The 27,589-nt window shown below is 40.9% G+C and overlaps 1 protein-coding gene across 1 annotated transcript in view; it reads left to right on the top strand.

Annotated features, from left to right (window-relative positions):
- Positions 1–27,589, top strand: part of frem2a (FRAS1 related extracellular matrix 2a) — a 239,449-nt gene that overhangs the window by 116,605 nt on the left and 95,255 nt on the right. Inside the window, exons 7-9 of the mRNA XM_060909268.1 lie at positions 14,081–14,230; positions 19,398–19,607; positions 19,744–19,941. Of these exons, the coding sequence (XP_060765251.1) occupies positions 14,081–14,230; positions 19,398–19,607; positions 19,744–19,941 (558 nt within the window). The remainder of the gene's footprint in view (positions 1–14,080; positions 14,231–19,397; positions 19,608–19,743; positions 19,942–27,589) is intronic.

A 27,589-nucleotide genomic window follows, 5' to 3' on the forward strand; every position in this document is an offset into this window, starting at 1 on the left:
AGGTTTGAGAATTTTGAAATGTTTAAAACAAAGAAAGCAATGTTCAATATCTTGAATATATAATGTTGGCTGGATTTTTTTTTCGTGATCTATCCGATATACAGTATTTCATTCGGCTAGCACAATATTGAACGAGTTGAAGATGAGTAGCTGAATGGAATATATCTGATAGACCATGAAAAAAGCCATTATTATTATTATTATTATTATTATTATTAATACAGATTTGATGGAACAATTATACATTTTACAAAAAGTTAAGAACAGGGGGGTAACTTGCCAATAAACCAATATTGAATGCTGATTCTGATCGAATGTAATTCAATGTTGTCAATCCAATGTACATGTTCAAAGTCAAAGTTCTAACAATAAAAATGGTACAAGTCCAAAAAGCCTGAACAACAACCCAACTTGTATACAAGCTACATACAGGTAGACAGTTCAAGTTCAAAGTTACTTTTGGTCGTAGTTAATTGTTGCATTGCAGTTGTTCAAAACAAAAGGGCTTTGCTGAGTGAAGTCCACTTGTAAAAGTCTGTCACTTTTCCTCACCTCCAAGTAGAACTTTATATTTCCGCTATTGCTCTCTTTTCCAGTTTTTCGATGTCCGTTGGTATGTTTTTTTCTCTTGTAAATATGTGTGAAGAATATCCAGTGAAATGTTGGTAGCCTTTCAGGTGTTCAGCGCATCTTTCACTTTAAATCTTCCACTTTGAATGAAGCAAACCTCGCCACCATTTTTGCTTCCAAACTGTTAGTTCCAAGCGAGTGCAGAATTTTTACGTCTCCGACGTGTGTGTCTTCCAGTTTTTCCATATATTTAATGCGGAAAATTAAATATGTGAAGAATATTTGGTAGCCTTTTGGGTGTTCAGTGCGTCTTTCTCTTTAAATCTTCGGCTTTTAATGAAGCAAACCTTGCGGTCATGTTTGTGAACAAACTGTCACATTCACTCACTAGGGCGGAAGTTTTTTGTCTCCGACGTGTCTCTTTTCCAGTTTTTTGATGTCTGTTGGTATGTTTTTCTCTTGTAAATATGCATGAAGTATAATGAAGTTTTGGTAGCCTTGCAGGTGTTCAGCTCGTCTTTAGTTCCAGTTTACTTATTTAGTGCTTAAACCGAGCACTGAATTAATCCCGTCTTCTCTCTCTCCCAGAGGGCAAAGCAATGATTGAGTGCATGCGCAACAGAAAAATTTTGTCATTGGAGCTTCGCATGTGATGTCATGTTGTCTTGACGACGTGCAATATTATAACAATATTGCATGCTCATTCTCCATTGGGGTGAGTGGCGTAACACATGGAGGATAAGCGATATGATAACAATATTGCATACCATCAGTAAACCCACTAGAAGGGAATAGAATACATTTTTATTTGTAGGTACAGTCCGTCTAAGAACTACAACAGTCCCTTTAAGGACTACAACTCCCATCACCAGCTTCCGCGTTGACCTGCGTCATGCAGGGGCGGGATCACCAATGTCACATCCTCCATGAAAGCATAAGAAACCCGGAAACTCCTAGCTCCTCCTCTTTTGGCACCGTGATTTCAACATGGACACAAGGAGGACTTCTCTCTCTCTCTCTTTCCGTCTGGACTCCAAGCCGTCCGGATACAAAGAGGATTTGCTCCGCCAAGCACCCAAGATAAGACGTCTTTTCTTCTCTTTCTTGCAAGATCCACGACTTAACGCGATTTCTTTGTTTACCTTTGGCCACGGTAGACTCTAAGATCACGCGATTTTTAAACTCCAATAGAATTACAACCGGTTTTGTTTGTCTATCAGTAACGTTACCAAACTGCTGCTCAAAGCAGTTTTAATTTAAAGTTAGGAGCGATCAAATTCCTCCTAATTAAAGCGCTGTGCACATTATTCTGATCAGAGACTCTCTTTTCATCACGAGCGACCACGCGTCGGACCAAGAGATCCTCTTGTTTCTACAGAAGCAACTCACGTGCTCCACAACGGTGAAACTCCAAAAATCTCGGAACATGTCTCCATAATCTTGCTATAAACAAGGTACTGGAGTAGATTGGCATTTGGGCAAAACCTAGTCTTAGGAATTAGCTTTTATGAAGAAGTGTGAATTTAAACTCAGCAACGGTTTAAATGTGTACACTGTAAACACGCAGCGTATTGAATTGATTGTTCCATTTTGTTTTAATCTCTCAATTGTTAAATAGGTTTTGCATGCTCTCTCTTTCTTTCTAATACTTTAATTTCATTATTTACACACATCTTGACCTCATCAAGATTTCAGCGGATTCAGTACTGTTATAAGCTAGTGAAATTAGCCTACGGCTAATTCTTTTGTCCCATTAGCATCCAGAGATAACTGTATTGTCTCCAAAGGACTGTTAGGCCTTACCACGTGGTCAACCACACCTCAGATAGCATCCCACGCTAGCCTTTCTTTTGCTAGGCCATAGGCCTTACCATGTGGTCACCAGGCTTTACACAAACACATGCTAGCTAGCATCCCTTTGTCTTAGCTAGCGACACAAGGCTAATCTGTGTCTCCACACGTGGCCAACACATCTTAGCTAGCAACCAGAGCTAAATCCTTTGTTCTCAAACCCCACGTGGTGACACACCCTCCTTAGCTAGCCACACAAAGCTAATTCTTTTGTCTTAGCAACCAAAGCTAATTCCCTTGTTACTTAGAAACACGTGGTCACCAGGCCTCTTACACACACACACACACACACACACACACACACACACACACACGTTAGCTAGCCTTCCTTTGCCTTAGCTAGCACACAAAGCTAATCTTTTGTCTTCACCACAACACACACACACACACACACCTCACTGTTTGTATATATTTCAACTGCAATTATTCAATTTTATCTTTGTTATAATAAATTCATTTATTATTGAAACTGTGTGTTTATTTGTGTTCCATATTCCTTGAAGTCACACAATCTCAAAGAATTCAAAGGTGCATATAAGTTATGTAATATGGTAAGTGATCATAATAATTTGGAATATACCATAATTTAGCTGTTTGGTAATTTATTATTAAGCACCAAAATTAATGGTATTAATTAATGAGACTGATCCAATGAGACTGATTCCATGAGTGATTTAATGATAATATGAGACTGATTCAATGAAAACGATTCAATGGTATGATTCAAATTAGAGTGATTCAATTTTAATTATTAACCTTCAGATTTAATGAGATTGATCACTCAATTAAACTAATTGCGCCTATATATTCCATGGCAAAAGTGGCCCGTATGTATAATAACATTCAGAATTTCACACTATTTCTAGGTCCCTGTTTAAATATAACCAAATTTGTGATAGTGACCCTGTTAACTGCTTTGTACAAAGGGGCAAATTTTCCTCATGTCTAATCTCTTCTATTGAAGCACGTGTTCAAACAGCACTGATGGATTTGATCTAAAATGGATCAAATATATTTGTTCTCTTACATTTTTTTTCTCCATTTTCTTCTCTTGTTCCTGTATAGCTCTATAATTAAGTTATTCTACAAAATCGAGTCATACATGAGCTGATAGTCGACCAGGCGCGTAGTGCTGAGTTGGCTATAAGCTATGTACGACGAGATTGAGTGAAATAACTGTTTTATTCTATCCATATTCACTGGATTTTAAGAAACAACATTTTTATTTTTTGCAAATTTGATCAATAAAACTTTATACAAAACGTCCAACAAAATCATTTCCGCTTAGAATGTCAACAAACCGGCGAAATGACAGTAGCAATTTGTGAAAAATGCTATAATAATAATTCTTGAAAAATTAAAAAAGAGGTTCTTACCATCAAATACTTTTATCCCATATTTTGTTGCTTTTTGTATTTTTCTGGAGTTTTGTTTTTGAGTAGAGTTTTTATTTCATTCTCGGTTGGCTCAGCAACATGCTTCGCCATTTTGTTTTTCTTTACTCACGGTGTATGAGCTGATAGCCTAGTAGTAGAATAGCCAGTCAGAGCAAGCGATTGCTCATATCCAGTGAATGTGGATAGAATAATACTGTATATATAGTAGAGAGAGCTGCAAGGCTTTTCTTGATTGACTCTAACACAGATACACCTACCTCCTGGAAGGGTTCTTAATTTGACCAACTGTTGTGAAGGGATTTTTTTTTCTTTCCTCCACTCCAGTTGTTTTCTCGGATCCTTCAGGTCTTTTGTTGTTCCAGAGATCACCAGGGCATTCTTTCTTATTAAGAATGTATAATTTTGTTGATTTGACTACATCTAATGTTTTTGCCCTTTTATAAGTTTGCTTTTCTCTCAGCCTAATGATGGCTTGTTTCACTGGCAGTGATCGTTCTAGACCTCTTACCGTAGTTGTTTACTTGTAAGGGAAATTATGAATAAAATAGCACATACCTGGCCAAGGAACAGCTGAGTAATTGTCTCAGACCAATTACTTTTGGTCCCTTAAAAGGAGGTCCAAATATTTATAGACCTGGCTGTATATGAAGCGCATACTAATCTAATGCAATTTTTTTTTTCTGGAAAGTCCCTGGAAAACGGTCTGAAACAATGTGCGCGCACACACACACACACACACACACACACACACACACACACACACACACACACACAACCAAAAAAAAAAAACACCCAATGGGCATTGTTACTGCAGTTGTTATTGATGGAGGTCAGGTGAATGGCCAGATCAGTTAGAGTTGACAGGAAGGCTATGGTAACTCAAATAACCACACTTTACACCTGTGGACGTCAGGGGGGAATCTTGGAACATGTCAAACTTTGTGGTGAATCTTCAACTGTTCAGTTTCTGTGTGCTTATATTTGGGTTGGGCGACTGGAACAAACCACTGACTACAGCCAAAAATAGTGTACATATTATTTCTATGATGATGTTAATGAACTTTACTGAAAGAAAGAAAGAAAGAAAGAAAGAAAGAAAGAAAGAAAGAACAACTTTATTCATCACACACTTGTTAAATTTCCTGTCTGCATTTAACCCATCTGAAGCAGTGAACACACACATGCGCGCGCACACATGTGAGCAATGAGCACACACAGATACCCAGAGCAGTGGGCAGCCATGCTAACAGCGCCCGGGGAGCAGTTGGGAGTTAGGTGCCTCACTCAAGGGTGCCTCAGCCCAAGGCCGTCCCATATTAACCTAACTGCATGTCTTCGGACTGTGGGGGAAACCGGAGCACCCGGAGGAAACATGCAAACTCCACACAGAAAGGCCTTCACTGGCCGCTGGGTTCGAACCCAGAACCTTCTTGCTGTGAGGCGACAGTGCTAACCACTACACCACCATGCCACCCAAATCGCATAAATTACATGCCCCAGTTGGCACATGTGGGTTAAAATATATATATATATATATATATATATATATATATATATATATATATATATATAAAATGTGTGTGTGTGTGTTACATTCCTAGGAGCTAAAAAAAAAATGGCAGCATGTCTGTCTGCATGGTTGGTGAATTCTGGTTACTTCATTTCAGGTCATAATTGGTCTCTCAAGATGCACGCAGGATTATTTTTGTTTGTACTTTCCTGGATTATTTTCTAACAATATTAGTTGGTACTATTTCCCAAAATATAAATGTATTCAGCCACATCCATAAGTATTTGGAAAGTGGCAGTTTTTGTAATTTTGCCTCCGTACGATTTTTTTGAAATGAAGCCATCAAGATCTGATTGAAATGTAGACTTTCAGATTTGATTCCAAGGGTTTAATAAAAGTGCTGCATTTACCATTTAGGAATTGCGGTCTTTTTTTCAAATACAGCATTCCTCCATTTTTACAGGCTCAAAACTAATTGGACACTTGGCTAATGAGCTGTTTCCTGGCCAGTTATGGTCTGTTTCCTCATTATTTCATAACAAATTAAGGAGATAAAAGGTCTAGAGCTGATTCCGTGAGTTGAATTTGCATTTGGTAGCTGTTCATGTGTGTCAACCACTGAGCTCGATATAAAATCTGGAGAGCTCATCGGCTCGTCAGAGTGAAGCCATCTGGCTGCCATCTTATAGCTCGCATCGCATGTATTTGGCTTATGTGTTAAACTGTTGTATCCGATCAAATTTGCCCCAAGAAAAGTATCTCCTGACTTATTTTCCTTTCATTACCTCCTCTTATTTTCTCAACTTTACCCCATCCCTTACATATCTTTATAGCGCGCCCCTCCACAGTTATTTTTTGTTTGTTTGTTTTGTTTTTTTAAATCCGTTATATAGAAACGGGTTCTGTCTGTCCGTCCGCCCATCTGGTCATGTTTTCATTTCCGGGCCATAAAACTACTGAAGATATCTTAATGAAACTTTGTATACATATGGTGCCTTTTGCTATTTTGGATTTTTTGAAAAAAAAAAAAAAAAAAGGATTTTTCAAATTTTTACATAAAAAATAAATTTTTACGTAGTTTCTAAGAACAATGTTCGTTTCCGAAGCATATATCCAAAACTATTCATGATACGGATTTGAAACTTGGTATACATGCTAACAAGGTGATGTAGATGTGCCTTTTCATGCTAAGAAATTTTGAGAAATTTAAATTTTTCATGTTTCCATGGAAACAATTTCAGACTTAGTCTCTCAGGTTAGTCTTAACAACAAAACAGGACCCAAACAAAGGGGTATGAATACTTTTTGCAAGACACTGTATGTTCCTGTTAATTCGGCCAATTACGCGTGAGCCTGTGAAAATGGAAGGGCTAAGTAAAAAATGACCTAATTCATAACTAGTTATAGCATTATTTATTAAACACCTTGATTTAAAGCTGAAAGTCTACACTTCAGTAATTTCTTGATGGCTTCATTTCAAATCCATCGTGGCACATGCAGTTATTTATCTTTATACCTATCTGTCTGACTAAACCCAGGGAAAAATGAAATGTCATACATCACTTGTGCATGGGACAGGATTTATTTATGTATGCGTAGCCACGTGTGCTCTTCATAACTTCACAGTAAATATAACTCCATAGGTTTAACAGTTCTCAATTCTTGTATAGAGAATATATGTGTCGAAGCACTCTGCATGCCAACAGCGGAATATTTTTAGAAAGCAGAATTTGACCCGTCTTATATTCTGTGTGAAGGCACGCATTAATATACTATATGGATACACAGAGAATAAAGACAACATGATAAAATTGGTTGACAAAACTTACATCTATGAAGAATGAGATGCACTGCAGCATCATATATTTATTATAATGTACTTTAAAATATTTAAATACATTAGGGAAAATATACATACTATATTAACATCTTGGAAAATGTATTGTATAGTTGTCAGATTCTCGTCTCCTCTCCCTCAGCTTTTCTCTTGCTTGTGTCTCTTTCTTCTTTCTCCTTCTTCCTTCTCTTTGTAAACGCTAATGGGGTCCCCCCCCCAAAAAAAAAAAACAAGGACAGTCCAAAACCCGTAACTTGAAGTTGTTTATCCATTACCACTGAAGCACTCCTAAGATTAAAAGCTGGTGTTGCGTTTCTGCAGAATCAGGCAGTGGTTCTTTGTGCAGCGATACATTCACTGCTGCCAAATTGAGACTGCTTTTTTTCTGGCTTTCTTTTCTTATCCATCTCTTAGTGTGCGTTCGAAGACCACACACTAAGACAATGCAGAAGGTGTGCCTGAGGCGTCGTTAAGTGAGGACAAGAATGTTTGTTTATTTCCTGAGGTCCGATGGAGTCGCTATTAGTCACTCTGCACTAGCAGCAACAGAAACACAGCTGCAGGAAGAAATGCTTTTGGTGCTGTTTCCTGAACTGAGAAACATACACGTTTTACGTAAACGTGTCTGTCTGGGTGGCACAGTGGTGTAGTGGTTAGCACTGTCGCCTCACAGCAAGAAGGTTCTGGGTTCGAGCCTAGTGGCTGATGGGGGGCCTTTCTGTGCGGAGTTTGCATGTTGTCCGCGTGGGTTTCCTCCGGGTGCTCTGGTTTCCCCCACAGTCCAAAGACATGCAGGTTAGGCTCATTGGTGGCTCTAAATTGACTGTGAGTGTGCATTTGAATGGTTGTTTGTCCCTGCGATGATCTGGTGACTTGTCCAGGGTGTACCCCGCTTCTCGCCCATAGTCGGCTGGGATAGGCTCCAGCTTGCCCTGCACCGGATAAGCAGTTACTGTATGGTTAATGGATGGATGTATCTGTCCTCCATAAGTCTGTTGAATGTCTTTGGAGAGTTTTTGACACTTTTATGCCAAAGCACAAGGAGAAACACTGTCATTGCACTGGAGGCTGAATTATTGGTTGTGTCTTGAGTACTTCGATACAGTCTCTCAGAATCAAGGTATTTCATCAAGTGTGAAGTATTTAAATGAACTTTCAAAGGAATGTGATCTTGTACATTAAACTGAGAGCTTTGATATGTAGCCTTAGCATTTTCAAGGCTGTAACATTTCGGAGGTTTTTTGAAGTGCCTTTGTTCAGAATCACTAGCTGAGTCACAGTCCTTCGCCCTTTGTTGAAAATGGTAAAGGTTGTTCTAAGAGTAGAAATTACTACCTAGATAAATAATGTTATTCATTTCTTAATTTTTCTTGTTTTTTTTTTTTTGGGGGGGGGTCATCTTTTAAAGAAATATTGTCAAGCTCAAACCTGACATTTTTTTTCAGCAGTAGAATTTATTTCTACTCTATTCAGTAGAGCAATGGCTTTTTTCTTTTTTTTTCCTCTCAGAAGTGCACCTCATGCTGGTGTTGTAGTCGAGTCACTAAACCTAGAGTCCGAGTCCAGTCTTGAGTCCCCAGTGTTCAAGTCCAAGTCAAGCCCGAGTCTCATCTCATCTCATTATCTCTAGCCACTTTATCCTGTTCTACAGGGTTGCAGGCAAGCTGGAGCCTATCCCAGCTGACTACGGGCGAAAGGCGGGGTACAACCTGGACAAGTCGCCAGGTCATCACAGGGCTGACACATAGACACAGACAACCATTCACACCTACGGTCAATTTAGAGTCACCAGTTAACCTAACTTGCATGTCTTTGGACTGTGGGGGAAACCGGAGCACCCGGAGGAAACCCACGCGGACACAGGGAGAACATGCAAACTCCGCACAGAAAGGCCCTCGCCGGCCACGGGGCTCGAACCCGGAACTTATTGCTGTGAGGCGGCAGCGCTAACCACTACACCACCGTGCCGCCCCAAGCCCGAGTCATTAAAGAAAATTTTAAGTCGAGTCCGAGTCGAATCCTCTATTGATCCGAGTCAAGTCCAAGAACAAGACTCCAAGTGCACCATTTGATGGTGGCTGTTGCTGCCTTTATGTGACACCGTCTCTGCTACTGTGTTGGACTAACGTTACTGCTTGACTGCCTCGTTTTAGTTAACGGGCTACAGATAAAATGTTTGTTCATCGCTCAGCAAGCCCCGCCCACTATCAACAGGGCAAATAACATGAGAGAGGGTTAACACAAGCTAGTTCATCGGTCAGCAAGCAAGTCCCGCTATCAACAGAGCAATGAACATACTGTAGCATGTCACTTCCTTCTCTGGGTGGAGTCTTGCCAAATGACGATTGAAGTTCGAGGTTGTCCCCATCGTCTCCTTGATAGTTCTTCTACATATGGAACACATAGCAGTGCATTTTTTTCCCACTGCACGAGAAGTCTGTATAAGCAAAGCGGACAATCCTAGAGGTTTCTCTCCAGGCATTTTAGCGCCATTAACGTTAGTTTGTTCCTGAACATGATGTATGAACAGGTGAATGTGCATTCTCTTGCATGAAATTAGTACAAAAATTAATGTAGATATAATTATCTTATGCCAAATTATTATGGCATGTTACAAAAAATAAAGAAAAAAATCAGAGTCCTCATCTCCAATTTACGAGTCTGAATGCAGTTAATACATGAATCCAAGTCCGAGTCATCAGTGCTCAAGTCCAAGTCAAGTCACGAGTCCTTAAAATTAGGGCACGAGTCGGACTCGAGTCCAAGTCCTGGACTCGAGTACTACAAGCCTGCCTCATGCTTTATAATATCTTATGTCAGTGCTTGGATATTATAAAGCATGGCAAGCTTGTTTCTGGGAGGGTCTCACTTGGGTTATTCTAAGTAAGCTTTTTTGCACTGTATGAACATATTGTATTTGTCTTACTGGGAAGCAGCTCAGTTGTAGGCAGATAGTGCACGTTTGTACACCTTCTGCCCACTTTATAAACGTTTATAATGATTTGGTATAAAATATATTTATTAAAATGCTGAATTCAGACTTTTCAGAATTAATTCTAACCCGACACTAATTTATTATTAATTCTAATGCTACAAGTTTAGATGTTTCATTGCAACTACCTTGGGTCAGTGGAAGTCATTAAGCTAGCTCTGTATCTGTTTGTGATGGCAAAGCTGTCTGGGTAGATCTTGGTAATATTTGCCTGAGCTTTTCTGAGATCTCAGCCTCTTACTGTACCTACAAACATTAAACAGGTGAGAATTTAAATGGGGGGGGGAACCCAGCATAATATGACTTGGGCTATGTTCACATTACAAGTATCATTGTTGAGTTCTGTATTGTTTTTTTTTTTCTTCTCAGATTGGATTTGCCCGTCTTGATGGTTAACATTCATAATTACATGTGACCCTAATCTAACTGTAATGTGAACACATCTGTCCTCCGAAATGGCGTACACTGATACATTTTTGCATGAGTCATCTATGTCACCAACAACAAAAGTCATATTTGCGAGACAGTGCATGCTAATGGGCAGTATGGTGGTGTAGTGTTTAGCATGTCGCCTCACAGCAAGAAGGTTCTGGGTTTGAGCCCAGTAGCTGACAGGGGCCTTTCTGTGTGGAGTTTGCATGTTCTCCCTGTGCCTGCGTGGGTTTCCTCCGGGTGCTCCGGTTTCCCCCACAGTCCAAAGGCATGCAGGTTAGGCTAACTGGTGGCTCTAAATTGACTGTAGGTGTGAATGTGAGTGTGAATGGTTGTCTGTGTCAGCCCTGCGGTGATCTGGCAACTTGTCCAGGGTGTACCCTGCCTCTCGCCCATAGTCAGCTGGGAGAGGCTCCAGCTTGCCCGCAACCCTGCACAGGACAAGAGGTTACAGATAATGGATGGATGGAATGCATGCTAATGTATGCATCACATTTTGCTCTGGAGAATAGCAAACAGTTCATCAGGTGTACATGATCAGTTTGAGAAGGTGAAAAAAGCCTAGCTTTTGCTGTTTTCGCAGCTGTTGTAGCTCTCCTCCATTGTTGTTTTGCTGCACTGCTGGTGCTGGCTGATGAAGCACACAGGCTAAAAGCATCTGAACGTTTTCATTCATGTGTGAGCCACAAATCTGATGCATATCCAATTTAGGACCACATATGAAAGTTACTCAAATTTGATTTCAAAAGATTAGATTGGGACTATGGTGCCATAGTCCATTCACTTCAGCCTGGTAATGTGAATGTAGCCTTTTATAAGATGTTCTGCCATGGTGAGCCACCAGAACAGCTTCAATCTGCCTTAGTATCCATTCCCCGAGTCCCTAAAACTGTCTTCAGGAATGGACATGAATCTGCTAAAAGATATTTCTTTAGTTGGCGCTTTGATGCGGGTGGTGGAGATCTGGAGCCATAGTCCATCGTATGATTTTCACCATTTCTTACCTGTAATATTTTCAGAAATATGTACAGAAGAAGGTTGTCATTGATAGTGAAAATGGTAGCCCTACAAATTACCATTCTGATGGAAGAGGAAACATAGCAAGAGTTGATGGGGAATACTGGCTTTTCTAGTTAATACTGGCTTTTAAAATTCGTTGTGTGTGTGTGTGTGTGTGTGTGTGTGTGTGTGTGTGTGTGTGTGTGTGTGTGTGTGTGTGTGTGTGTGTGTGTTCAGCTGTCTTTCACTGTTTAAGTGGATTTAAAAACCATGAAATGCATCATGCCACAGAATTAGGGACATGTACAGTGTCTTGCAAAAGTATTTATCCCCCTTGGTTTTTGTCCTGTTTTGTCGTATTACAAGCTGGAATTAAAATTGATTTTTTTTTTTTTGGGGGGGGGGGGGGGGGTAGCACCATTTGATTTACAGAACATGCCTACAGATTTAAAGGTAAAAAAAAAAATTATTTTGACATGAACAATAATTAAGATGAAAAAACAGACATCTGGAGTGTGCATAGGTATTCACCCCCCCAAAGTCAATACTTTGTAGAGCCACCTTTTGCTGCAATTACAGCTGCAAGTCTCTTGGGGTATGTCTCTATTAGCTTAGCTTAGCAGATCCAGCTGCTGGGATTTTTGCCCATTCCTCAAGGCAAAACTGCTCCAACTCCTTCAAGTTAGATGGGTTGCGTTGGTGTACAGCAATCTTCAAGTTATGCCACAGATTCTCAACTGAATTGAGGTCTTGGAATGGCCTAATCAAAGCCAAGACATTTAAATGTTTCCCTTTAAACCACTCCAGTGTAGCTTTAACAGTATGTTTAGGGTCATTGTCTTGCTGGAATGTGAACCTTCATCCCAGTCTCAAACCTCTGGCTGACTCAAACAGGTTTTCCTCCAGAATTGTCCTGTATTTAGTGCTATCCATCTTTCCTTCAGTCCTGACCAGCTTTCCTGTCCCTGCAGATGAAAAATATCCCCACAGTATGATGCTGCCACCACCATGCTTCACTGTAGGAATGGTGTTCTCAGGGTGTTTGGTTTGTGCCATTTCCCTTGATGGCCAAAAAGATCAGTTTTAGTCTCATTTGACCATGGAATCTTCTTCCATGTGTTTGGGGAGTCTGCCACATGCTGTTGGGCAAACTCCAAACGTGTTTTCTTAAGCAATTACTTTTTTTTTTTTCTGGCCACTCTTCCATAAAGCCCCACTCTGTGGAGTGTACAGCTTAAAATGGCCCTATGGACAGATACTCCCATCTCCGCTGTGGATCTTTGCAACTCCTTCAGTGTTATCTTTGGTGTCTTTGTTGCATCTCTGATTAATGCCCTCCTTGCCCGGTCTGTGAGTTTTGGTGGGCGGCCTTCTCTTGTCAGGTTTGTAGTGGTGCCATATTCTTTCCATTTTGCTATAATAGATTTAATGGTCATCTCATCTCATTATCTCTAGCCGCTTTATCCTTCTACAGGGTCGCAGGCAAGCTGGAGCCTATGACTATGGGTGAAAGGCGGGGTACACCCTGGACAAGTCGCCAGGTCATCACAGGGCTGACACATAGACACAGACAACCATTCACACTCACATTCACACCTACGGTCAATTTAGAGTCACCAGTTAACCTAACCTGCATGTCTTTGGACTGTGGGGGAAACCGGAGCACCCGGAGGAAACCCACGCGGACACGGGGAGAACATGCAAACTCCGCACAGAAAGGCCCTCGCCGGCCACGGGGCTCGAACCCGGACCTTCTTGCTGTGAGGCGACAGCGCTAACCACTACACCACCGTGCCGCCTGGATTTAATGGTGCTCCCTGGGATATTCAAAGTTTTGGATATTTTTTTATAACCCAACCCTGATCTATACTTCTTCACAACTTTGTCTCTGACCTGTTTGGAGGCTCCTTGGTTTTCATGTTGTTTGCTTAGTAGTGTTGCAGAGTCAAGGTCCTTCCAGAACAGGTTGATTTATACAGACATCATGTGAAAGATCATGTGACACTTTGATTGCACACAGGTGGATCTTAATCAACTAATTATGTGACTTATGAAGTGAATTGGTTGGACCAGCTCTTATTTAGGGGTTTCATTCGAAAGGGGGTGAATACCTATGCACACTCCAGATTTCTGGGGGGGGGGGTTTGTTTTTTTTTTTCATCTTAATTATTGTTTGTGTCACAATAAAATAATAGTTTTACCTTTAAAGTCATAGGCATGTTGTGTAAATCAAATGGTGCTAACCCTCCAAAAATCCATTTTAATTCTAGCTTGTAATGCAACAAAACAGGACAAACACCAAGGGGGATGAATACTTTTGCAAGACACTATATATGTTGCACCTGTTCCTGCATGAATTTGGTGTTTTTTTTTTTACATCTTATCAACCATTTACCTTTCTTTAATTAAAGTGAAATTGACTGACTGCAAAAATGAATTCTTTTGCACTAATTTGATGACTGATGCCACCAAAATATATTTCTTTCTTCCAGCTCCCATGTTCTACTTCAGTGATGCAGAATACCATGTAGATGAGAGCCAAGGTCACATTGATGTGCGAGTGTGGAGGACAGGAACAGACCTCTCCACAGCAGCGACAGTCACTGTCAGATCCCGTAAAATGGATCCAGTGTCAGCTGAAGGTACAGCTCTGCACCACGTTTACAAGTAGTTGGAATGAAAGTGTTCCCAATGCCTGGTGTTTCTGAATGTGAACCTAAATTCATGAGTTTATTCCCTTTCTAGTGCTTATTGAAAACCATAAAGGCTTTTGTGTGTGTTTTTCTATAACTATTTTGACTCACAGCTGCTGGTGATATTGAATGAGAGGACTACAAATATTTTACTACTAAGTCGTTATTACTAGTGAGCAATATGCCATGGGGTTCATTCTTGGCATAAAACTATTATGCTTGCACACAGGAATACAGACCTACTCATTGAAAGGTACATAGGCAGCACTATCCGAGTCAAGTCTTTAATCATGCCATGTCTCTTCCAAATATAAAAATATGGAATAAAGCTGCTCTCACTATTATCCAACTCTGTCATTCAAATTGAGGAACAAAACCAAACGGGTGGGCTTCCCAAAAGCCTCTTAACGCTAAGAACATCTTAACTAGGAGAGAGAGTGAGCATTACAATGAACACTCTATCATTTAATGATGATCTTTGTGCTACAATGCTTTTGGGAAACCCACCCCCAGTTCTGCCATTGGTCCATTTGTGAGTAACTTGTATTTTGAGTGGACAATAAGTCAGTTTACTCCTAGTTTCTCCTTCAAAGGTATTTATGAAGATAGTAATCTAACTACTTTTCATCCTCACACAGGCAGTACAGATGATGATGTGTTTGATGTGTTATGGCTCTCTCAACAAAGTGAGCTTGGAATAAATGAGCCCTAATGGCCACCAAATCTAAATCCATATGTTACTCTTGGTTCCACAAAAGGGGGGGGGGAATCCGGTTCAAGTCATTTATTAAAAGTCCAGTTTATTTTTATAGCGCTTTTAGTAATAGGCATTGTCACAAAGCAGCTTTACAGAATTTTAATGACTTGAAAAATGAGCTACTTTTATCCCTAATGAGCAAGCCTGTGGCGACAGTGGCAAGGAAAAACTCCCTCAGACAACTTGAGGAAGAAACCTTGAGAGGACCCAGACTCAAACAGGAACCCATCCTCATTTGGGTGATAACAGACAATGTGATTTATAACATTTTTAACAGTTTTAACATGAAGTCTGTTTCGTTGATGTTATAAACTGTTCATTGATGGAAACTTGAGTGCAAAACTGTTCATGACAACTGCAGTCCTAAAGTTAGCAAGTCAACTGTAGTCCTCAGCCATAAAAGCATTACTGTAAGTGTCCAGAGCATTCTCCAAGCGCGACTTTCAACTGTCCATATGGGGCCATCCTCCACAGAAGCGATGTGATGAGACTCCAGCCAGACGTACAGTAGGGCATCAGGATGGATCAGGCAGGTCCGAGGAGCAGAAGAGGTCAGCTTCTCGATCTCAGGATTATATGTAGCTCAGAGAGGGACAGACGGGGTGGGAGAGAAAACACAGGTTGTTAGGTCACCTGAGGAGTAGGAACAGTATACATTTTGTGCTGAGCGCAAGCAGGGACTCTGGCAAAACTAACTATGACAGCATAACTAAAAGGGGAGAGCCAGAAGGTAACACAGGCATGAGGGAGCCCCGGGACATAAAGCAGCCACCCACTACACGGTCAACAAACTGGAGTGAGCAAGTGAGTGAGGGACTGACAGCATCCATACATCCCAGTTTACCAAAACCTCTCTATGCCTGAGGACCCTCCAGATCTACTCCTTTACCTCGTAAACACTATTAACAAAAGGCTTGACTAAACAAATATGTTTTCAGCTGAGACTGCATCTGAGTCCCGAACACTACTTGGAAGGCTGTTCCATAACTGTGGGGCTTTGTAAGAAAAGGCTCTGCCCCCTGATGTAGCCTTCACTATACAAGGTACCAGTAGATAGCCTGCACCTTTTTTGATCTAAGTAGACTTGGCGGGTCATAGAGGACCAGAAGTTCGCTCAGGTACTGTGGCGCGAGACCATTCAGTGCCTTAAAGGTCAATAGTAGAATTTTATAATCAATACGAAATTTGATTGGGAGCCAGTGCAGTGTGGATAAGACAGGGGTGATGTGGTCATATTTTATAGTTCTAGTAAGGACTCTTACTGCTGCATTTTGAACTAACTGGAGCTTGTTTATGCACTTATTGGAACATCCAGACAGAAAGGCATTACAATAATCAAATAAGTTACAAAAAGCAAATAAGACAGTGTGGACAGCTAAGATGCGACACCCCCCCCCCCCCCCCCCCCCCCCGAAAGAACACAAATGCTTAGTTCTTGGCTTGACTTTGTTCAAATCAAAATGCATAAATAGTTCATTCATTATTAAACAGCAAGCAGAACTATAGGCTTTTAGTCTAAAGCTACAGATCTACATTTTAAACTACATGTATACTTTTTTTCTTTATGATGACAGCGAGTGCATTCTGGTTAATCCTGTTTTACATATCAAGGAACCTGCTTCATTATTTATGCAACAATTTAGCATGAATTCAATATACACAAGTCTCCGTCCCAACTGTAGTATGGTACCATGGGGAAAGTCATGGCTTAATGGTTAGCGAAACAGCTTTGGGACTAAAAGGTCACCGGTTTGAGTCCCTGGACCAGCAGGAATGGCTGAAGTGCCCTTGAGTACCCTGCTCCCCAGGCTCCTCTGGGTAGGCTGTGCATTGCTCTGGATAAGAGCGTCTGCTAAATGCCATTAATGTAATGTAATGGAAGTGAAGAATTTGAATTTGTGGCTTTAGACAATTTATCAGCACATGACTGAAACTCATGTATGGGTTAAATAGTCAGTCACTGACTAAAGAATTACGTGAACATTTTTTTTTCATTAGTTATTCTGCAAGAAATGAAAATGTTATCCATATAAAATTTCTTTGAGGAAAAAGATGATAAATAGCGTATAGTTATGCGTACAACCTGAAAAACCTGGAAGAAAAACTTGCATTTCGTCATTTAGCAGATGCTATTTTGTCTCCTAAAGGATGTAAATCCAAAGCGTCTAGTGAATCTACAAGGAATTGCAGCAAAGAGACAAATTGTTTGTGATTGAATGGCCTAGGTGGTGATGAAAAGACCAAACGATAATACAACCCCGATTCCAAAAAAGTTGGGACAAAGTACAAATTGTAAATAAAAACGGAATGCAATAATTTACAAATCTCAAAAGCTGATATTGTATTCACAATAGACCATAGACAACATATCAAATGTCAAAAGTGAGACATTTTGAAATTTCATGCCAAATATTGGCTCATTTGAAATTTCATGACAGCAACACATCTCAAAAAAGTTGGGACAGGGGCAATAAGAGGCTGGAAAAGTTAAAGGTACAAAAAAGGAACAGCTGGAGGACCAAATTGCAACTCATTAGGTCAATTGGCAATAGGTCATTAACATGATTGGGTATAAAAAGAGCATCTTGGAGTGGCAGCGGCTCTCAGAAGTAAAGATGGGAATAGGATCACCAATCCCCCTAATTCTGCGCCGACAAATAGTGGAGCAATATCAGAAAGGAGTTCGACAGTGTAAAATTGCAAAGAATTTGAACATATCATCATCTACAGTGCATAATATCATAAAAAGATTCAGAGAATCTGGAAGAATCTCTGTGCGTAAGGGTCAAGGCCGGAAAACCATACTGGGTGCCCGTGATCTTCGGGCCCTTAGACGGCACTGCATCACATACAGGCATGCTTCTGTATTGGAAATCACAAAATGGGCTCAGGAATATTTCCAGAGAACATTATCTGTGAACACAATTCACCGTGCCATCTGCCGTTGCCAGCTAAAACTCTATAGTTCAAAGAAGAAGCCGTATCTAAACATGATCCAGAAGCGCAGACGTCTTCTCTGGGCCAAGGCTCATTTAAAATGGATTGTGGCAAAGTGGAAAACTGTTCTGTGGTCAGATGAATCAAAATTTGAAGTTCTTTATGGAAATCAGGGACGCCGTGTCATTCGAACTAAAGAGGAGAAGGACGACCCAAGTTGTTATCAGCGCTCAGTTCAGAAGCCTGCATCTCTGATGGTATGGGGTTGCATTAGTGCGTGTGGCATGGGCAGCTTACACATCTGGAAAGACACCATCAATGCTGAAAGGTATATCCAGGTTCTAGAGCAACATATGCTCCCATCCAGACGACGTCTCTTTCAGGGAAGACCTTGCATTTTCCAACATGACAATGCCAAACCACACACTGCATCAATTACAGCATCATGGCTGCGTAGAAGAAGGGTCCGGGTACTGAACTGGCCAGCCTGCAGTCCAGATCTTTCACCCATAGAAAACATTTGGCGCATCATAAAACGGAAGATACGACAAAAAAGACCTAAGACAGTTGAGCAACTAGAATCCTACATTAGACAAGAATGGGTTAACATTCCTATCCCTAAACTTGAGCAACTTGTCTCCTCAGTCCCCAGACATTTACAGACTGTTGTAAAGAGAAAAGGGGATGTCTCACAGTGGTAAACATGGCCTTGTCCCAACTTTTTTGAGATGTGTTGTTGTCATGAAATTTAAAATCACCTAGTTTTTCTCTTTAAATGCTACATTTTCTCAGTTTAAGCATTTGATATGCCATCTATGTTCTATTCTGAATAAAATATGGAATTTTGAAACTTCCACATCATTGCATTCCATTTTTATTTACAATTTGTACTTTGTCCCAACTTTTTTGGAATCGGGGTTGTATAAAAGTTCATAAAGAGTAATGCAAGGTTCAGTAAATGAATTCAAAAGACGTACAATAGCAAAAAGAAGTGCAAGGCCAACTAGAGAAACACTCGTTTTAGTAGTATTAGTAGTAAGAGGAAATGAAAGTACCAATATGTAATAGAAGAAAAATAAATGCAAGGTAAGTACAGAGAAAATAAAGGTGGCATCAAAAATACCGTCTGAATACAAAGGTCTTTAGGCTTCTATGGAAATGATTAAGACAGCATTGTGTAGAGTAGATAGACATCCTTGTATTTTTTTCCCCCCCTTTGGTGAAGATTTTTTTTTTTATTCCTATACTTTTTGGACAGCTTAGAAGTGCTGAGCACTTTTCACAGCACCTTTTGGAAAATTGAACATGACTCATTCTGAAAGGAGATTATAGTGCATCAGAGAGCTAAGGATAACGTGTTAATTTGACCAATGAAGTGTTTTATATAATCTTCTGTCTCTCATTTCACGTTTTGTCTCCTAGCTGGAGTGGACTACATGGGCATCAGTAAGAATTTGGACTTTGCCCCAGGGGTGAACATGCAAACCATCCGGGTCACAATTCTGGATGATCTCGGGCAGCCACTGCTTGAAGGCAGTGAGAAATTCGAGCTTGTCCTGCACATGCCCTCAAATGCAGTTCTGGGAGAGCCAGCAAAAGCCACCGTCTTCATTAACGATTCCATCTCAGACCGTTAGTGTACTATTCCATGAATCCACTGTAGACACCATTGTATCTGACCAATTTCTACTCAGTCATACATAAACTTTTTATAACATATAACATTTGGTTTATAGGTTGCATTGCTTATCAATCTCTAATATAACAGGGCCAAAGATGCAGTTTAAACATCCTCTTCTGACTGGAGAAGAGAGCAATAGATATCTCACTGCTGTGGTCCAGCGCAGTGGAGATATCACACACCGATCCACTGTGCGCTGTTACACACGCCAGGGATCTGCTCAGGTGGCCAGTGACTTTGAAGAGAGACCCAACACTGACGCGTCGGTCATCACCTTCTTACCAGGTAAAGTGTGTTGATGGGACGAAGCAGCATGTGTGAGGAGATGGACTTGGACGACCTGGTCAGTTGTTTTTATTTCCTGTTACACATGACCGAATATAACAACTGGAAGTAATACTTTTACTGTGCTGGTTGTGCTGTATTACACTTGTCTGAATCCATGATGAAAAAGTGATTTAAATTAAAAAATATATATTATTGAAAAAAAAACATACAAAATATAACACTTTGTTTAGTTAGTTCATTAAAATAGAAATTATTTTTACTTTTTTAGAAATACATTGTATGGAAATATCCCGTCATAATATTTGCTTAATAACACCCCCCCCCCCCCCCCCCCCCCCCCCCCCCGGCATATAATGTGTGTGTGTGTGTGTGTGGGGGGGGGGTTATAGCTATCGCTCTGTCTGTCCGTCTGTAAACATTTTAGTTTCCGGACCAGAATTCAAGGATTTTTTTTACTTTTTCCGTATTTCCATGGCAACCAATTCAACTTAGGAAAATTTGGATTGGGGTTTCATGTGGGGGCCAGGGGAGATACGTTATCTCCTGATGACTCTTGTTTTTGAAATGGTGATTGCTATTTTATTCAAATGCGCTGCTATCACAGAGGCTCTTGCTTCCTCATAATAAACAACGACAGATATTGATCTAGTGTGTACAGTACTCAATCAAACCCCACTCTGCACCACAGTCCCATCGACCCACTATCCCTCAGGCTACAGGGAATACAATGAATCCATCGAGACTTTTTTTTCTCTGTCTTGGCACCAGGTGGTGGAGTGAACTTGCCCTTGGTGTCCAAACAGCTGAATCACTGTCTGTCTTCAAACAAACACTGAAGAGCTTCCTCTTCACTTAACATTTAAAGCAAGACAGCCTTTCAGATTTTTCAGGTGTAGGTCATAAAAATTATTTTCCCTGACACCCAGTTATTTTTGTTTAGTGGACCGGAAGCTACTGAATTCGAATCACAGACTCCCACCAATTTTATGAGGTTTTTTTTTTTTTTTAAATAGAACAATTAATGAATTTAGGCCATGTGGTCCTAAATTCTCCGCTATTTTTTTTCTTGCTTCACCATGATGCAATTCAAGATACTACGTCATGCATCAGGTGGTGGGCTTTCCCCGTTCACTCAAGGCATTGTGGGATACAAATTTGAAACCAGAGAGAACAATGGCGGACATGAGTGTGCGAATGAAACGTGAAAGACCGACTACAGTAATGGAAAGCGAGAAGAAAAGACTTTATATTGCAAAGGAAAGGAAACGCAGGACCAAGCCAATAAATATCGGCTGTCAGCGAGCACCTCGGTGTGATCAGCTGTTCGTTTAGCGACAGAATGATGGAACTGTCAGCATACGGTCAAAGGTAAACCTGTAGATGGCAGTAATGCAACACTGTGGATGCCAGCTGCTGTAGAACCCAAAAGATGAAGATGATGAAGGTAAGCGTGCTCTTGCGCACACTGACTTCCTCGGTCTGCTTGACTGCACGAAGCGAGTGATTTCATGCACATTATTTACCAGGGAATCCCCTCAAATTAAATAACTTCCCAGCCACAGAATGGCCTGATTTTTTTTATAAAGATATAACAAGAATAAACATGTATCACAATGACCAAATTTCAGAGGGAACTAAATTTCACCGATTTGATGAAATCGAAAGGCCACCCTACTTTTAAATGAGCACTAATTTAAAAATGTTTGGTAGAAAAACAATTTGTACTGTTTCTATTGCTGTACAAACTTGTTTTAACTCCTCTTTCACAGGCCTTCACTTGGTAGTATTCTTAGGTCTTGCATGAGCATATAGTTCCAGTCGAAGGTTTAGACACAGCTTCTAATTAATTTTTTTTCTTCATTTTTATTAATTAAGACACTTCTTGTCTTAATGATGGCCTATCCTTTCTCTTTACTTAGTTGAGCGGTTTTTGACATACTATGGATTACTACAGTTGTGGAATAGGGCTTTTTACTGTATTTTTTTATTGTTTACTGTTTGATCTCAAACTCATTAAGAAAGCAAGAAATTGCACTAATTAACTTTTGATGACAGCTGTTAATTGAAAAGGGCTCCAGGTGACTACCTCATGAAGCTGGTTAAGATAATGCCAATAGTGTGCAAAGCATCATCAAGGTAAATGGTGGCTACATTTTATAATATATATAATTTTTTTTTTTACCATATAATTCCATGTATGTTCCAAATGTTATTTCATAGCTTTGATGTCTTCAGTATCGTTCTACAATGTACAGTGTAGAAAAGCCTATGTATGAGTAGGTGTGTCCAAAATTTTGAACGGACACTATGTTTTTCCTGGACGCTGTAAAGCACTTTTGTAAACTATTTGGAAGGGAGTCTGGGTCCGTTTTTTCAAAACATGGTTATCTTTTAACCAATGGTTAAATCACTATTTAACATTATGTTAAATATAACCTACCGTTAAACTGTTGTTCAGAACTCCATTAAAGTCAACCAAGTGGTTAAAGTTAACACACCTCCCAGCCTCTGTTATATTTTAACCAAGTGGTTATGTAAACATCAAAATGGTGTTCATCTTGCAGGCGAATGCTGCTGGCGTGTTTCCGATTGTTAATGCACACCGTCCAAAACAATTCAGACAAGGACCAAATGAGTTACTTCGATATGATGACACAGAACTTCGACATCGGTACCGATTTTAATTGGCGGCACGGTGGTGTAGTGGTTAGCACTGTCGCCTCACAGCAAGAAGGTTCTGGGTTCGAGCCCAGCAGCCAGCGGGGGCCTTTCTGTGTGGAGTTTGCATGTTCTCCCCGTGTCCGCGTGGGTTTCCTCCGGGTGCTCCGGTTTCCCCCACAGTCCAAAGACATGCAGTTAGGTTAACATGGGGTGGCCTTGGGCTGAAGTGCCCTTGAGCAAGGTACCTGACCCCTGACTGCTCCCTGGGCACTGTAGTATGGCTGTCCACTGCTCTGGGTGTGCGCGCATGTGTGTTACTGCTTCAGACGGATTAAATGCAGAGGATGAATCTCACTGTGCTTGAAGTGTGCATGTGACAAATAAAGGTTTCTTTCTTTTCTAAAAGATTTGGTAGAGAATCTCTCCATTATATATTTGATTTGTTGCAAGAAGATTTGGAATGCCCAACGCACAGAAGCCATGCATTGTCCGTTGAGGAGCAGATGCTCATTGCCCTTAAATTTTAAGCAGCAGTTTTTTCCAAGTCATCGGCGATGACTGTGAACATAGAGAAAGGAACTGTTAGTAGAGTGGTCAATGAAGTAACAAATGCCCTTGTGTCCAAGTCCAATCAGTACATTACATGGCATGGTCTTGTGACGACATACAGGTGTGGCAAATTAAGGAAGGGTTTTACACGGTGTGACGTCATAACCAACTGGTTAGGGCTAAACCAATTGGTTTGCTAATGGTATTAGCTTCAAAAAACAATTTTTTAATGGCTGGTTAACTACCAGCAGGTTAAAATTTTAACGGATGGTTACAGGTTAACCTGCTGTTAAAATAACTATGTTTTGAACAACCGGACCCAGGCCAATACAATCTGTCTCCCAGCCAACTGATACCATGGATTGACAAATCCAAGATTAGGGGGTTCAATTTGGAACACCTCTGGCAAAGTAGAAGTCAATCTGTTTGTGAATACAAAGACAGCTTGATGTCCAGTGTGGTTCACGGACAGGGCAGAGACAGAGGAGATGGACCTTGCTGCCTTGGCGCATAATTGGCCAAATCAAAAGCTGTACGTTTTTATCCCCCTCTGGCCAAAAAGCCCGAACGGGGATTATGTCATGGCGATGTCCATCTATCCGTCCGCCCATCCTGGGAAGGGTACTCACCTTCTGAAAGCAACTCCTCTCACAATTTTTGGAAGAATTTCATGAAACTTGGCAGGATTATTTGTTGTATGTCAGTAATACGCTTATTGTAATTTCGTTCAATTGGGTCACATTTTACCAGTTACAGCCCTTGATGAACAAAATTATACTTTGACAATTTCATGAGAGTGTGTTTTCCTTCTGAAATCAACTCCTCTCTCAACTTTTTGGAGGAATTTCACCAAACTTGACAAAAGGCAGTGTTATGTGTCAGTAGTACGCATATTGTTATTTTGTTCAATTCGGTCGCATTTTGCCAGAGTTGTGGCCATTGATTAACAAAATTATACTTTGACAATTTCATGAAGGTGTGCTTGCCTTCTGACATCAAGTCCTCTCACAATTTTTTGGATGAATTTCTCGAAGCTTGACAAAAGGCCTTGTTATATGACAGTAATACGCATATTGCAATTTAATTTTATTTGTGAAAATTTTACCAGCGTTTTGACCCTTGATTAAATAACTTGTACTTCGACAGTTTCATAAGGGTGTACATTCTTCTGAAATCAACTCCTCTCACAATTTGTGGAGGAATTTCACCAAACTTGGCAAAAGGCTTTGTTATGACAGTTATACGCAGACTGAAATTTCGTTTACTTTGGGCAAATTTTACCAGAGTTCTGCCCTTGATTATTAACAAACTTGTACTTTGGCAATTTCATCAAGGTGTGCTTGCTTTCTGAAATCAACTTCCCTCACAATTTTTATTATCCCCCACTGGCCTAAAGGCCCGAAGGGGGATTACATCGTGGCGATGTCCGTCCGTCTGTCCCAGGAAGGGTACTCACCTTCTGAAATCAACTCCTCTCACAATTTTTGGAGGAATTTCATGAAAATTGACAGCACTTTGTTATATGTCAGTAATACACATATTGCAATTTCGTTCAATTCAGTCGCATTTTACCAGAGTTATGGCATAGTTGCCAACGGGGGATATTGTGCTCTCCGAGCCCTCTTGTTACTGTGAGACGCTGTAACTTTATTATGGATGACACTGCACATTGCATTCAACAGACAATGCAACCAGTGATGCATAGTGTATGCAGTGAGTGCCTTTCTGTGTGTCCTACATGACCGCTGTCCATCAGACCAGACCTACTGTCCCAAATGATCAGGTCACTGTGGCACAGCAGACCACACACCTTGAAATTAGGGGTATGGCCCCTGAGAGTAGCCCATGCTTACTGCCATTTTCAGAAAATGTCACACACATTATACAAACCGGTTGTATGAAGGCAAATGGAAAGTTTTCTCACAGTGGTGTGACACAATAAACATAAACCTGTTATCTTGCAGTGTATGTTTTTGGAATGGTAAGCACTATGTATTAGTGTTGTCTGTTATCTGGTGAGGTGCATCATCAGGGCATATTATGAACCCTTGTGACTTTGATACACAGCCTCTGCTGGCTCTAAAGGAAACCACCCTGACATTCCTGAATGAAAGTATGTAAAATGAAATGGATGTTATGTATGTAGCCTGGGTTCTATGATTAAGAAAAGGGCTGATTCGTCCACCCAGAGGAAGACCTTTTTTTTCCCAACTCAGATTGACAAGAATAAGCTTGCCGGAGGATAAGCTTGGCATAGCGGGAACCTTTGAGATCACAGTTACATACTGTATAACCTTCCAAACTTTGTTTTAGGAAGGTAATTTGGAAAAACTGGTGTTTATTTTTCATACTGAAATTACAAAAAATTAAAGCTGTAACTTTGTAAAAGCCTGCTGTCATATGTACATACATACTGAACATTGTATTAGGAATAACTGTATATTTCCTCATTCAAGCAGTTATCTAATCACCCAGTCATGTGGCAGCAGTGCAGTGTATAAAATTATGCAGTTATGGGCTAGAAGCTTCACGTAATGTTCTCATCAACCATTAGAATTGAGGGATGTTATCTCGGTGATTTTGACCGTGGCATGATTGTTGGTGCCAGATCGGCTCCATCCATTATCTGTAACCGCTTATCCTATGCAGGGTTGTGCAAGCTGGAGCCTATCCCAGCTGACTATGGGTAAGAGGTGGGGTACACCCTGGATAAGTGGCCAAATCATCACAGGACTGACACATAGGTGGGGTTTACATTAGACCGTATCAGCGGATCATCAGATTAACGTTTTTAAAAACGATTAGCGTGCACACAGCAACGCCAATACACGATTCGCGTGCACACAGCAACGCCAATACACGGATACGCTAATCACATGACTAATTCGGCACGTAAGTTGAAATGTGTCAGTGCGGCTCATCGCTTCCTCCTCAGCGGCTGCGCTCCAAATCACTCCGCCCTGAACAGTGAGTGCCCTCTGGAGGGTGCGCACTCCAGCCCTGCGCAGCTCACAGAGCGCGCGAGTGAAGCGCACGAGCAGTGATTCGGGACTGAGCCGCTGTGCGCAAGTCACTTACCACTTGCAAGTGGAAGGATGGCAAGCCTAAAGACCATCATAACTACACAATGGGCAGTATTTGCAGTATTTTCATACTTTTATACTCTTTAATGAAAGGTGATACAAGGCGGAAGTCCGCGCCGTTTTTCAGCAGTCGCGTCACATGACCAACGCCAGCGAATCAGGAAGGTGGATGTCACAGTGACGTTGTCCAATGACGACGCCAGCTAGAGCTCAGCACAGCGTATCTGCGTATTCTCAATGTTTGCACAGCACCGGACCAGACACGATCTGGATTGAATACGTGGACCCTGGCGGATTCCCGTTTCCCAGCGTTTCCAGGCGTTTTAATGTAAACGGACAGTGCATCCGCGAAGAAAACGAGACAGATACGGTCTAATGTAAACTTGGCCATAGAGACAAACAACCATTCACATTCACACCTACAGTCAATTTAGAGCCACCAATTAGCCTAATCTGCATGTCTTTGGACTGTGGGGGAAACCGGAGCACCCGGAGGAAACCCACACAGACACGGGGAGAACATGCAAACTCCACACAGAAAGGTCCCTGTCGGCCACTGGGCTCAAACCCAGAACCTTCTTGCTGTGAGGCGACAGTGCTAACCACTATACCACCGTGCTTCTCTGCTAGATTGGTTGATTTGAGTATTTCCAGAGCTGCTGATTTCCTGGGATTTTCACGCATAACAATCTCTAGAATTTACTCAGAATGCTGCAGTAAAGAAAATGCATCCAGTCAGTGGAAGTTCTGCTGATGGAAACACGTTGTTGAGAGTTCAATGGAAAATGGCCAGACTGGTTCACGCTGACAGAAAGGCTACAGTAACTCTGATAAGCACTCTGTACAATTGTGGTGAGCAGAAAAGCATCTCAGGATTCACAACGTGTCGATGCTTGAGGCAGATATGTTACAACAGCAGAAGATTGTATCGGGTTTCACTTCTGGATAAAAATGGATAGTTGAATACTGGCAAAACTTAACCTGGTTTGAAGAATCTTCATTTCAGCTGAGGTACACAGATGGTAGGGTCAGAATTTGGTGGCAACAGCATGAATCCATGGACCCAACCTGCTTTTTGTCAACAGTCCAGGCTGGTGGTGGTGGTGGTGTAATGATGTGAGGAAGTTTTTTTTTTCTCTCTTTTTTTTTTCTTTTTACTTTGGGGTCATTTAATATGGCTCAATCATTGCTTGAATGCCACAGCCTATTTGAGTATTGTTGCTGACCACGTGCATGCCTTGCCCATCTTCTAATGACTATTTCCAGCATGACAATGCACCATGTCATAAAGCAAAAGTTGTCACAAACTGGTGTCATGAACATGACAATGACTTCAGTGGCTTTCCCAGTCA

Source organism: Neoarius graeffei, chromosome 25, assembly GCF_027579695.1.
Source record: "Neoarius graeffei isolate fNeoGra1 chromosome 25, fNeoGra1.pri, whole genome shotgun sequence".
In the NCBI taxonomy this organism is placed as follows: Eukaryota; Metazoa; Chordata; class Actinopteri; order Siluriformes; family Ariidae; genus Neoarius; species Neoarius graeffei.